Source organism: Pocillopora damicornis, chromosome 5 (assembly GCF_964200805.1).
Source record: "Pocillopora damicornis chromosome 5, jaPocDami1.2, whole genome shotgun sequence".
NCBI classification, from domain to species: domain Eukaryota; kingdom Metazoa; phylum Cnidaria; class Anthozoa; order Scleractinia; family Pocilloporidae; genus Pocillopora; species Pocillopora damicornis.
Window position 1 is genome coordinate 28800255 of NC_142674.1, and position 13286 is coordinate 28813540.

The 13286-nt window shown below is 34.9% G+C and overlaps 2 protein-coding genes across 5 annotated transcripts in view; one reads left to right on the forward strand and one right to left on the reverse strand.

The window, feature by feature from the left end:
* LOC149046345 (uncharacterized) overlaps positions 1–851 on the forward strand; it is a 2441-nt gene extending 1590 nt beyond the window's left edge. The window contains exon 1 of the mRNA XM_089207433.1: positions 1–851. This exon is cut by the window's left edge and continues 1590 nt beyond it. Coding sequence (XP_089063559.1) covers positions 1–740 — 740 coding nt within the window. The 3' untranslated portion in view covers positions 741–851.
* The window catches only part of LOC113684849 (uncharacterized), a 38147-nt gene extending 26152 nt beyond the window's left edge, over positions 1–11995 (reverse strand). For 3 of the 4 annotated variants that reach the window (XR_016186914.1, XR_016186913.1, XM_089207432.1), the window contains exons 1-21: positions 11648–11969; positions 11384–11457; positions 10851–10907; positions 10421–10533; positions 10036–10111; positions 9677–9792; positions 8901–8942; positions 8558–8701; positions 7942–8038; positions 7599–7690; positions 6901–7055; positions 6316–6395; positions 5902–5947; positions 5488–5654; positions 4925–5041; positions 4290–4402; positions 3423–3474; positions 3137–3312; positions 2771–2846; positions 2131–2253; positions 1655–1738 (exon numbers count right to left, since the gene is read on the reverse strand). Coding sequence is in view for 2 of the 4 variants with exons in the window: in XM_089207432.1 (XP_089063558.1) it covers positions 1655–1738; positions 2131–2253; positions 2771–2846; positions 3137–3312; positions 3423–3474; positions 4290–4402; positions 4925–5041; positions 5488–5654; positions 5902–5947; positions 6316–6395; positions 6901–7055; positions 7599–7690; positions 7942–8038; positions 8558–8701; positions 8901–8942; positions 9677–9792; positions 10036–10111; positions 10421–10533; positions 10851–10907; positions 11384–11457; positions 11648–11723 (2076 nt within the window). In the remaining 2 variants the exon portion in view is untranslated. Of the gene's footprint in view, positions 1–1654; positions 1739–2130; positions 2254–2770; positions 2847–3136; positions 3313–3422; positions 3475–4289; positions 4403–4924; positions 5042–5487; positions 5655–5901; positions 5948–6315; positions 6396–6900; positions 7056–7598; positions 7691–7941; positions 8039–8557; positions 8702–8900; positions 8943–9676; positions 9793–10035; positions 10112–10420; positions 10534–10850; positions 10908–11383; positions 11458–11647 lie in introns of all 4 variants that reach the window. The other variant, XM_089207431.1, reaches the window with a different exon arrangement.
* Positions 11996–13286: the final 1291 nt, after the last annotated feature.

Sequence of the window (13286 nt, forward strand, 5' to 3'; positions counted from 1 at the left end):
GCAAAGTTCTCCACGAAATGCAGAAAGTGCTAACATTGACTCAAGAGGAATGTTTACAGACCAAAGAACGTGAACCAACAGATCGAATTCCTCTGGTTACTACATTCAACCCCCATACCACATTTATTGCAGAAATTGCTAAACGAAATTGGAACTTTCTCAAATCAAAAGAAAGATTATCATTCATCTTCAACAAGCCACCTTTAGTAGCCTACCGACGACCGAAAAGTCTACGAGACAGACTTGTTCGTTCAAGATTTGTAAATGAAACACCTCAGAATTTGATACCAAAGGGATGTAGAGCATGTGAAAGAACGAAGTGTAGTTGGTGTAAAAAGATCAACCAGACCACAACTTTCACCAGTCCCAATAACAACAAGACCTATACCATATTTCATACAGTGGACTGCCAATCGTCATGGATCATTTACATAATCGAGTGCAACATTTGCAAACTTCAATACATTGGCAAAAGCGAAACTGCATTTAACCTACGGTTAAACAATCACAGAAACCATATTAAAAAGGGAGTGAGTAGCTGCGAACTCACGGAACACTTTTTACATAACAAACGAACTCACGACTTCAACAATAATGTTACCATAACCATTATAGAGCAAATCCGAAAAGATCATTTAGAGACTGACAAAAAGAAAGAAGTCCTTAGAGAAAGAGAGATTTTTTGGCAAAGAACATTAAACTCCTTTCAGCCATATGGACTAAACAAAAGAACTGGATAAAGCTTTTACGCGAAAACCTTTATAAAGTTTTAGGTACATAAATTGTTTATAACATACGTTATAAAGGTTTTAAAACTGTTAACCAATTAGAAACACTAATTGTTTACGAGATTTGACTCAGCATTTAATTAAGCAACATGCACTGTACTACGTCACACAATTAACCAATTACGACTCTGTAACAATTGCATGTTAAGGCCCCTGAGGAAGGCAAATGCCGAAACGCGTCGGGTCTTGAATAAAGCGTTGAAAACGGAAGCACATTCTCCATTGTGCAAATTATATATATATATATATATATATATATATATATATATATATATATATATATATATATATATATATATATATATTATATTAATAATAAATGTATTAAGTCCATGTTGAGAACCGGGCAGCTCCGCTAGTTTATACTTAGGATGCATAATGTGGTCAGATAAAAGATGATAACACTTCAGAATCTTCTACTGTCGAGTATTCTGGGTTTGTTGTACTGGTCACGCGGTAGTTTCTCCTGCACCATTTCTAATACTTCAATTTAATTTAACTCTGTCACGGTTAACAAAGAAAAATGGCTGTCTATTGTAAGAGGGCTGTAAAAATGACACAAACAAAGAAATGAAAACTTAACGGACTGCGGCGAGGAGAAGGGTAAACTCCCAGTTACCCGTCCGATGTCGAAATCACGTCTGAACTGAATTGTATAAAAACGTTTTGACAATCTTTATATTAACTCTGTTGACATTGTAACTAGCCGTCAAAGGATTCATACACCCCTTCAGCATTTCCAAACTCAGTGGTGATCTTCTAATAACTTAAGAAACACGAATTTCTCTAAGAATAAGGCTTATCCTGTGAAAGTAGGGAAGAATCACAGTCTCTTTCCATAAGCCCCAAGCATTAGAAAGCATTACCTCTTTAGCCTGGGGTGGTCTTACATGGATAATGTTATGTTCTTCATTTTCTTGGTTCTCCCATGTCCAAAGAATACACTGAGACTTGAAAATAAATAAATGATATGAAAATTACAAGATAATTTCATTTGGAAAATAACTCAAAATGTATAACTTAATGCTATAATAAAGTAAATGTCCAAGTTTATTTCCAATTTAAATGTACAGTAACTTTTCAGTACCTTTTCTAATGATCAAGCAGATGGTTTGAACCCCTCAGCAACACAATTTTATTACCAAATTAAATGAACAGTAACATTTCAGTACCTTCTCTAATATTTGAGCAGATGGTTTGAACCCCTCAGCAACACAATTTTTCTCCCAAATTAAATGAACAGTAACATTTCAGTACCTTTTCTATTGTTAGAGCAGACAGTTTGAACCCTTCAGTACCACAAGCTTAGTTTCAATTTAAATGAACAGTGACATGCCAGTACCTTTTCTATTGTTAGAACTGATGGTTTGAACCCTTCAGCTGCAGTAACTCCAACCCTACATGAGTAGGGGACTGGGTCTACTAACACAGAGTGGATAAAAGTATCACTTCTTTGACTGTGAACCTAAGAACACAAAATTAGAGCATAAAAAAAAGTACATTTACACATACACACATATAAACCATTGACCAGGAAACAACACCATATTGCTGACATTCTGAGATACAATATGATATTTTATTTTATACATACTGAGAGTCAAACTGTGATGTACTGTTGTCCATGTCTTTCATACCAATCTCTGAATTGAAATATGAAAAAATCTCAGTATGTATAAAATAAAAACATCTTACCATGGAAAGTGAGTACAAATGATTGTTATTCACTTGTTGCAATGCACAAAAAAACTCACTTGTTCTGACTGCACTCACTTGTTCATTTTTGTGATGCACAGTAACTCATGAATAAAAATTGTTCAAGCACACTCCTCATGGAATGCCTACACAGGTCACTCCATATCTATGTGATCTGAAGTCTCATGAAAAATAATTATTACTGACACTTTAAGTCCAAGTTGCACCTGGTGAGTTTGATTTTATTCACAATAACGATTACAAAATACCATCTTTGTTCTGCTCACCTCACTTTCACTGTCATGACATCCTGAGCATAAGAAATGGTACATTCCAGCTTTGCCAAAGAGACGTGTGTGGCACCTAAAACCACAAAACAATATAAATTTGCCATTAAAAATCACATTAGAAGCGTAGATAACCAGAAACAGAAATCTCAACATCATCATGTTAGTTTGTCATCACTAACATTGGATTCAGTGGTACAAAATGAATAAAACAAAACATTTGTGGCATATTTTATGTGGTACACCATTACCTTAGCATGACCAGTACAAACATAATGATTACTCAGTAGTTATTATTGCCTATCTTTTTATTTTTCAACTTGTTTTGTTTTTGTTTTTGCTCTTCAACCAGCTATATGTACGTACCTTTTAAAATGGACTCTGTGTGATGGTTGCAACGTTCCTTGAACTTCACCTTGCTGGGATATTTCCTGCAAATTGCAGCATGTCCCATCTGACCACACCCAAGTAACACAGGCATTTACTGATACCACCAATAGATCTGGTCGAATTCCCTCAGCTGTTACATCAGCTATGTGTAACTGAGATGGTAGATTTGATGGCCACAAAAATGAGTGTGGAAATTACTACTCTATAATTATCATGCCAAAGAAACACTTTAATGAATATAACTAAGAACAAGGACTGTTACCTTAGATGACGGGGTCACAACAACAGCTCCAAGCATTTCAGGAATGCCATTGCTTAATGTAAAGAAAACAAGCAGATAAACAAATTTTAGGATGAGCAGTCATGAAATTATCAGAAGTGGTTGAATGTCAAAATCTGTCAAAAAGATAGGCGCATAAATAAAGAAGCAATTCTTGCAGTTAAGAACACTACCTACACGGTAGTGAAAATAAGGCCTGGAAAAAATTCAGGGCTGTACAGGATCTGAACCCATGACCTCTGCAATACCAGTGCAGCACTCTAACAACTGAGCTAACAAGCCAACTGGAAATAAACCCATGAAGTGGTGAGTAAATGACTGTAAATATATGGAAATCATGTATGTGAAATGTGGAGCTTATTACAAACTTATTTGGAACCAAAGTAATGACCAGCTCCCCATTGGCTTGTTAGCTCAGTTGGTAGAGGGCTGCACTGGCATCACAGAGGATATGGATTCAAAACCCGTACAGGCCTGAATTTTTTACAGGCCAAATATTTTCACTAATATTTAGGTAATGTTCATAACTGCAAGGATTGCTTCCACATTTGTTTCTTCAACCACAGCTCACATAATGTTATATGATTTTAATGTATTTACAGTCAGATGGGCATATGTCCTATGAAATGTTAGCACAAGGAATGGTCACTGTGGTAACCTGTGAACAAAATACAGTAATCTTTCATTGCATCAGTGTGCAATGTACCATAATTTCTGGCCAATTAACCCATTACATGTACAAGCAATACAATAAAGACTTGATAATTCAAAGAAATGTCTATTTACAAAATCAATACAAAAACAAATTGTTTGTACCACGAGTGAGATAATGCAACATACATGGTGTACCTTGCAAAATAAAATATACCAAGGTCTTGAAATACATTTGTAAAGGCACTTGCTGCTTTGGTTGCCTTTCCACTGTCAAATCCACTGGCCTGTGATATCCATTGGTGTGAGACCTAACATGAAAACAACAAAACCTTCCCAGTGTTACAATAATATACATTCATACTTACACTGTTGGTAAGCATTTATTTTCAAAACCTTACAGCTGTGGAAAACGTCTTTTAATTGATCCCAGCTAACAAGGATGTTCCTCTGGATTTAGTCTAAAATGTTACAGTCAAAGCCAAGAAATATCTGTCTGTGATACAAAGCATTATTAGCCTCATTAGCAAGCTGCAGGGAACTTCCAAATTGTGCACAGTACAAGCTTTAGTTGTGTGGCAAGTTCTAACAGATACAGAACAAGAACCGAACAAGGAGTTAAGAGGAGTGAAGGAGTGATGCCAGTGCAGCCCTCTACCAACTGAGCTAACAAGCCAACTGGGAGCTGGTCATTACTTTGGTTCCAAATAAGTTTGTAATAAGCTCCACATTTCACATACATTATTTTCATATATTTACAGTAACAATAACAGAACAAGGAATGTTCTCATGATCTAACCTAAAACTAATCACTGATTTAAAAAAAATGATACCTGTTTAATGTTATGGGGTCTTTTAGTATCACTCCACTGCCACCATACCCAGTCTCCAGGATGTACATTTAAGATCTTTGGTGTAAAGCGTCCATCACAAACTTTGACTGAATAATGCTAAACAACAGGAGATGAAACAGAATTGTTTGTTTCAAGGCTGATTAGGTAAAAATGACATTTATTTATTCCGTACAATTCATCAGTACTGAATAATTTTGACCATCTGTTCAAACCAGCAAGTCTTCAAAACCTCCTAATGGATTGTCAAAGGTCTTTACGAATCTAAAATGTACAAAGTAATAATTCTTTTCCAATAAATGGCCTTCATTTTCTTTGTCCTTATATTAAGGTCACAATGGACGCGTGACAAAAATATGAACTAAATACCATCATAATGAGTAAGGAATGTTAGATAAAAAAAAAAGAAAAGTAAATAAAAATGCTTATACAATGATATCACAATGCTTGTACAATGATATCACAAATCTCTTCTAAGTTGACACTTGTCTCTTTCTTTGTTAATATTTTCAGCTAATCAAGACCATTTCTGTTTATATATTTACCTTTGAAGTTGTCTGCACCACCACTGAACAGCAAGTAGATGGAAAAGATTGGTCATCCTTAGGGACCAGGTGGAAACTAAATTCTCCTATGGAATCAAACTTGTGAGTCATCAGTCCCAACTGTTGCACAAAATCCACCTGGTCACTCAGTTCCTTACAATCACATCCTAAAAATTAATGAAAAAAAGATTAAACAGAAGAGATTCAGGGCACAGTTTAAAGCAAGCAACATGAATTGTAGAGAAAATTCTTATCTTTTCAAGTAAGTCTCATTAAACAATAATATTCCAAAACATTGCAATATTGCAGAGTACAGAATGTGAAATATTTAATCTTGGAATCGCTTCTGAATCAATAACTGTCATTCAGCCATGCATGATTAACTGAATGACAAAAACACAGGAAGTAGCCTACCTAAGCAAAGAGATTTCCTTCTGGTTAAAGGGGTACAGCAGTTCAACTAAGTTTAGAAAAAAAAAATCAGTCAGAGTAACGACTTAAAGCTAATTCATATATTGGAACTCATGCATTATGTCAAATGAATGTATCAAATGAAAGACTACCGCACTAAGATCCGTTTGGCATATTTCCTTCCCTGACAAGCCGATCTTAATTACAGTACATGCACAAATAATTATCACTAGGAAACCAATAAATCACTGCCCAACAAAGAAAAAGGCCTTCTCGTAAATATTAATTATTAGTAAAATAAAATGAATAACTATAAATGAGGAACCACAAATTTACATCTGTCATTTAGAGTCACTACTAAATGCTACTCTTACAACCTGACCGGTCACTAATAATTTTTTTCTTTGTTACACATACCTCTTTCAAAATGAATGATAAACCCTGACTATTATTCCAAGTCCACCAGATCCTATCCTTCTCATTAATTGTCAGAAGAGCTGTTGAAACAATCATTTGAAATAATTGTTTACTCTGTCTCTTTGTGGATGTCAAAAGTGATTCACCTAACAGTAAAACTGTTATACAATATAATAATATTATAAACTTTTATTTAGTTATGTCAATTTTATTTTGAATCAAATACATGCAACACTTCCCTAATTGATCACTTTCCTTTAATTTTTTGGCATAAACCACACAAGTGGGTATTGATTTTTTGTAGGCTGATTTAGCAGCTCAGGGGTGATTAGCTAGTAGGTGCTAATCACCCGATGCATAAAGAATAAACTGAAGAATAACAAAATTGATCTCCTGTTTAATGAAGGGAGGGGGGAGGAGAGAGTTGAGGGTATGGTACTTACTGAAGAGATTCTGAAATGACAGTAAGCTACAAGAAATTCAATCCTGGTCCTAAAATTGGTATTAATAAATACAATAATGTATTATAAGTTTTATTTATAGATCAGGCTACATGTAAACAACACGTAATTGAAGGCTGTTTACCAGGTCTAAACTGTCCATCAACAATGTTAACAACATGTTCTCTTGGTTTTGGTTGCACAACAACACATCCTCGAAACTGTGAGAGATCAGCCATGTTATACATGTAGTGATAAAGACCAGGCTCAACAAATTGATAGGAAACAAGTTCAGCAATTCTACAATAAAATATTATAACAAGGCATTAAAATCATTGATGGAAAATGTTTAAACATGTATAAATACTGAATAAAATTTCAGTGTACAGTGGGGTTCAAATAGAGATTTAAAAATGCATGGGTAAAGATCAAAATGAATAAATGACTGCTAACAATTACACAAATAAGCCTATTGGCCCCAATCTATCCCTGGCCAGTTTATACTCAATTCATGGAGTGACTATATGGGTGCTCAATTGCTCCCTCTGAATTGGAATGTTTACAGTGTCCCCCTTTACTTCTGAGGTAGCAAAATTCAGTTCACTTAAGTACACATATCAAAATGATTCTTGGTGAAAAGAGATATTGTAAGAGTTAATAATCTTACTAATAGTAGAATTGAATGGCCAGGGCTGAGAATCAAGTACCAGCTGATCCAAAATCAGTGCACTGGTATTGACCAAGAGGCCACTGTAAATTGAATGCGTACTACTCAACTATAACAAACTGACAGTTTTTAATCACAGTTATCCTACACAAGTGCTACAAAGACTGAAGGTGTACCTAGCTGAGCCAGCAAACAATTGTGCTGAAACCAATGGATTTGCCAGTGTATCTTTATAAATACATGCATCCAAAATCTTTCTAGCATGGGTCTAAAATTGAAAATAACAGTGTAGCAAAGAGATCTCTGTCACTAATTGCGTAAGACATTCAGATTCAAAAAGTAGAAAAGCAAACTTTCAAGTTAATGTCATGTGAGCTATCAATGAAGTCTCAGAAACAGACAACTGTTACAGTAATTCATTAGATAAATCAAGTTACATAGCAAAAAAATTCCCATAAAGGCATTTTTTATGTGTAACTCATGAAGTCTACTTAAAATAAATTTAATGTTTATTCTCACCCTGTTATTTGGACAGTCAAGCCAAATTCTATCTTGAACTCTGGCTGATATCATGCTTGTATTAAGACCCTCATCAGATAGATGAACTGAGAACTCCCTGAAAAACAACAGCAGTAAATTATACACCAATTTAAGTCCTTATTTCTTTAATGGCATTAAATTGAGTTTGCTTTTGACCTAACCCTAAGCACTGTGTAAAAATTTGGGCTCCAGTAATTCATTTCACAATTAGGTGTTAACTTTTCAAGACTTTCAACAGTCTAGAAACAAGGTTGAAATTAATATAATGTTATAAAGGGTAATTTAAACTTTCAACATGGAGGTTGGTCTGCGTAATCTACAATTTCATAAAAAGCAGTGAAGTCTACATACATGTAAGTGTCATAGATACTGACATGGTCTTAAACCTGTCATCTCTCTGAGGCTGAGCAACTGTGTAAGTGTAAAATGAACTTTTGGCTTCTATACTGACAATAAATAAATGGAGACCAAGTGCTGCTAATCAGTTGTTCCACTAACCATAATTAGATGATTAAACATTCCATCAATTAAAAATACTTCTCTTTCTTTGCTAAATAAAAGAACATACTTATGATATCAGTAAATATTTACAAACCTGTTCACTTGAGTAACTCTCACAGCACAAATCAAGTTTCCTTGGTCATTAAGCCAGTCTGTGCCTGTATCATGCTTGTCAAGGTAGAAGTAGAACAGCCCTGTGTCCTGAAATTTCATTTCATGTGTTGAATAAACAGTGATCCTGAAGAGGAGAAAAAAATTTAAATTGACCATATTCCACTCCTGGAGGCCACAATGTTTGATAACCAGTATCATTGTACAGTTATAGAATAGGGAACATGCCCAACTTGCTTTTCCAAAGTCATTTGTTTTAATTTCCCTCTAAGTAGATTAATTAGGACTTCATTAAATAAGGAAACTTAAAGATTAGTTACAAGTACCTTGATGTTTTTGGAACAAACCCTGCATGTTTAAAACAAAACCTGAAAAAAGTCAAATTATGCCATGTGGACAAGGCAGTCAGTCACATGTAATAATCATAACCAGCATATTAATAACCAGTTTTTATATTAGCGCACATATCAAAAGAACTCTTACATTATTACATTTGCTTCTTCAAAGTATAGTCCAATTTAGTCATTAGTGTACCTCACAATCTGGTGAACAAAGTAAGTACCTGATTCTTAACCAAAAGGTATCATGTGACATACACAAGAGATTCAACCAATTCCTGACTTGTACCTTTAACTACCCCCTTATATGGTATATGGTAAAGTCTGCACTAGAGACATGTGGCCTTGGCAGCCAGATCTTATCACAGTTTCTTTAGTGTGAAACTGTCTGGGAGTATTAACCCAACAACCTCCCAGGTGGGATGCCATTCCATTACAAGGTTCCCTTCAGCATTTCATCAGGCTTCTCTGACAATTTGCCAGTATCCATTTATACTCCTAACTGGGGAGAGACACTTTGAGAGAGTTTAGCTCCCAAGAACACAACTCAATATCCTGCTGAGTCTCACAGCTGGACCTCTAAACCCCAGAATCCAGCACAGTTACCATAATACAACCCCCATGTCTCCCATTTCAAGTGATATGGACAACTGCATTTACATGAGTGAGCAGTCAAATGTGAAAGTCTTGCTTTTGTTATTGAGCTCATAGTCACACACGTAATGGAAATTATTAATAACAATTTCACTTCTTCATACACTTACTCCATCTCTTGAATGGAACAAGATAAAGCTTTAGAATCTCCATATTCACAGCTCCACTGAACAGTCTCTCCTTCTTCAATGTTCACCAACATCTTCTCAAATCCTTCATCTGTGATCTACAGGAAATTGGTTATTATATTAGAAAACAAATTTTTTCAACATTTTTCAACATTAATTCCACTCTTATCCATCTATTATTATTATTTTTAAGTCTCTCCCCTTTTAAAAATTGATGTTTTTAAATGTCACGCTTATACTTGTTTAGCTGCAATGTTTCACTTCCTGTATGAATTTATACGTATACATGGTACCACATTGGAATCAGAGGTTTATTAAACATGATCAATCATTCTGAGCACCTTGATGATGTTCATTGGTTTCTCCACTACTTGTACCTTGAAAGGCAATATCACAAAGCTGTGCTCTTTAGACTCACTGAAATTGGAAGGGAAGAAAAAAGCTCAATACTGAAGGAACATTTTTTATTTTAGATCAGCTATGATTTGCCAAAGAAAATTACCTTCATATTAAGAAATAGTGGAATTTTTTGGCTTTTAACCAAATTTTGTTGTGCATTAATCCTATATGATGCTGTGTCTTGATGTCATTCACAGTAAAAATGAAAAGAATAAGAAAACAAGGCTTAACAGATATGTTTCATTTTATATCCGTGTACCTGATAACTGATTGACCCATTTCTTCTGAATTATTGCTGTCCAGCAAGTATATTTTTATAACACAAACCTAATAAAGGTGAATTGTCCTTTCCTTCCAAAGTACACCTTGAAAGATCTATCAGATGTCAGATCACCACTGTTGTATCCACCAGGAACACGATTTAGTTCCGTACCACAAACCTTCAAGTTACAAAATCCAAATCATAGTTATCCAGCCATTTTCATAACAAAAAGTGCAACAAATAATAGTAGTGCCTGCACCAAATACCTCTTGTAAAGACAACTTGTCATAGCCTGCATTACAAAGTAGCTAACATATGTTTCTCTAAGGTCCTGGTAACTTTACCAGCCAGAAATAATATTTTCTCAGATTATCTTATACTTAAAGTCAATTCAGTTTTTAATTCCCACAAATGTTATTGTTTGAAATTCAAAATTTGAGTGAAATATCTCAGGACTACAAAAATCAGCTTTATTATTGATAATGATGAGGTTACCTGAAATATTCTGAAACCTTTAGATGAGCTGTCTACATTCCATTCAAACGAAATGCTCTGGAAATATACACAAAGAGTAATCACCATGGTTATAAAATAAAAGGGACACAAAATAAAAAAAGAGTGAAGCCGCCTGGTTTAAGTGGGTATAGATCTGGTAATACTTAGTTGTACTATGAATTGAAATCTAACCATTCAAATTCTTCACATCTTCCAAAAAGAATTCGAATTAAAACATCAAACTCAAAACAATAGTAAGGCAAAGGTTAACATAATTATTCAAAAGGCCAAGACGTAAACAAACTATGGCCAATATCTATTACACATAATTAGCGCACAGCTTAACAATCTCTAATTTAATTAATTCTTTAAATTTACAATCATTTGCGCTGAATTTTTCACCACCACCGACCGAAGCAGCATAAACTTTTCTGGTCAGTATTACCTTCATTCACTCCTTTTGCAAATAAATGCTAATGAGAGTAATGAACGAGAGATGAAAAAAAATATTCAGCTGTTCACACTTCACTCACCTGTCCTTGATACAGGACAAGTTCCTCTGGATGAAACCCCTCGTCCGACACACGAACTGGAACAACAGCACCTTCTGTATAAGTAAAATCGAAATAGTATCACTATAAGCGTACGAGTACAACAAGTTTTGCAAGACCAAGAGGCAAACAAAACATCAGCATCTGAAGAAAGTTTCCCTTCGGTTCATTTTTTCAGATGGTTCTAATTTTCACGCTCCAAGACGCAGCTAAATTATCCTGATTATCGGATAAACTTCATTGTACCTATAAAGGAAGCATTTTTTCCATCCATTGTTGAAGTAATAGAGTTCTTTGAAGGCTTGGGGAAAACAACTCCCATCCTGAAAGAAAGATTACGGCGCCATAACAGCTAATTTCTCCCTCTGACTCTGACGGCTCTCACATCTGCTGGCCATTTCAAGTACAACTTAGCAAACCAATGCACCATACCGATTCAATGATTCGTCAACTTAAATATAACAATAGGCGAGAGCAAAGTCTCCAAGGATGCCTCTACGCTACCATAATTCATTTGCTGTTTTGTTGGATGGATCGATTCGCTGAAATTACGGAAAATGGGTAATACAACGTTGACAAAAGCGAGATTTACATATTTCGTTTCCAGGCTGAATGCTAAACTACCTGACGGGGGAGGGGTTTGGAGGCAACGTTTCTTCCGGGGTAGAATCAAGTCGAATTGCCTGCGATTGGCTTGTGGTTAATTTTTATGTTATATTGACAATGTATTTATATTATCGACGGGTCAAACTAGGTTGTTTAAATTCTCTTGAAAAGTTCTCATATACTGAAGGAAAAATAAGGAATGAGATAAACCTATCTCACATGACATATTTTAGGGTAGAGGATTTAATGTTTGTTTGCTTTCCTTAGAACATACACATTTACAGTAGAAGGGCCTCTGTTAAACCAAACTGCTGTGAAAATTACACAGTGTGTTTGACTATAGTAATGAAAAATTAACTTGGAAATTTATCACCTACCTACAACAGAAAATATTTCAACAGGTTTTACAAACAGACTTTTAACAGTAGTCGCAAACAAAAATCAATAGACCATTATGGCATATTTAAGGCTTCAGATTGAATTTTTTCTTGCTGTTAAGAGTTTTCCGAGTAAGCTTGAGCAACTATTTCAAAACAATTTAATATCATATTTATGCCTTGTTCACAGATATTTAAGTGACAAGCTTGGCGATCACTATGTTTAATTCAAAATGCTGACACTAAACTGACAAGACAGGCGAGTAAGAGCTCAAAATTTGCTGTATGCAACTAGTATTTATCAATTCTTGTCTGAAGAAGTATTTTAATCGTCAGATGTCTCTCGCAACAACAAGAAAGAAGTGAAAGGATAGTAACGCTATTAGTGTGGTACTAACTCTCGTGTCCGTTTAATAAGATAACCTGGTGATAGGCGACTTTCCGTGCTCTTTGGGAAGTGATTACGTAAAAATGATATACTGATATATATATTTTTTAATTCTTCACTTTGAGATGCCGCCAATTTGTAATTTGAAATTCAATTGAAGTCTCAAGTTATTCATGATACGAGTCTCAATTTCCAAACAACCCTTCTGTGGCTGTAGGTTCCTTATAGTTTATTTAGAATAATTAATACAGAGAATATCTCACGAAATATTTCAAACTTTCTTTTTATTATCATAGTTTTATTATCATAGTTGACGCTGAATCCATTGAAAAGTATTTGAGTCAACCGAATAAACATATCATTTAATGCAATGTCGTGCGGTGTAGTGACTATCAAGGGCCAGTATTGTGTCCGTGATCGATCAGTCTCCCTATTCGGTTTATTTTCTCGCCTACGCATCTTCATTTAACAAATAAGAAAATGCAAATACTGCTGGGTCCACTAAGAAATTAAT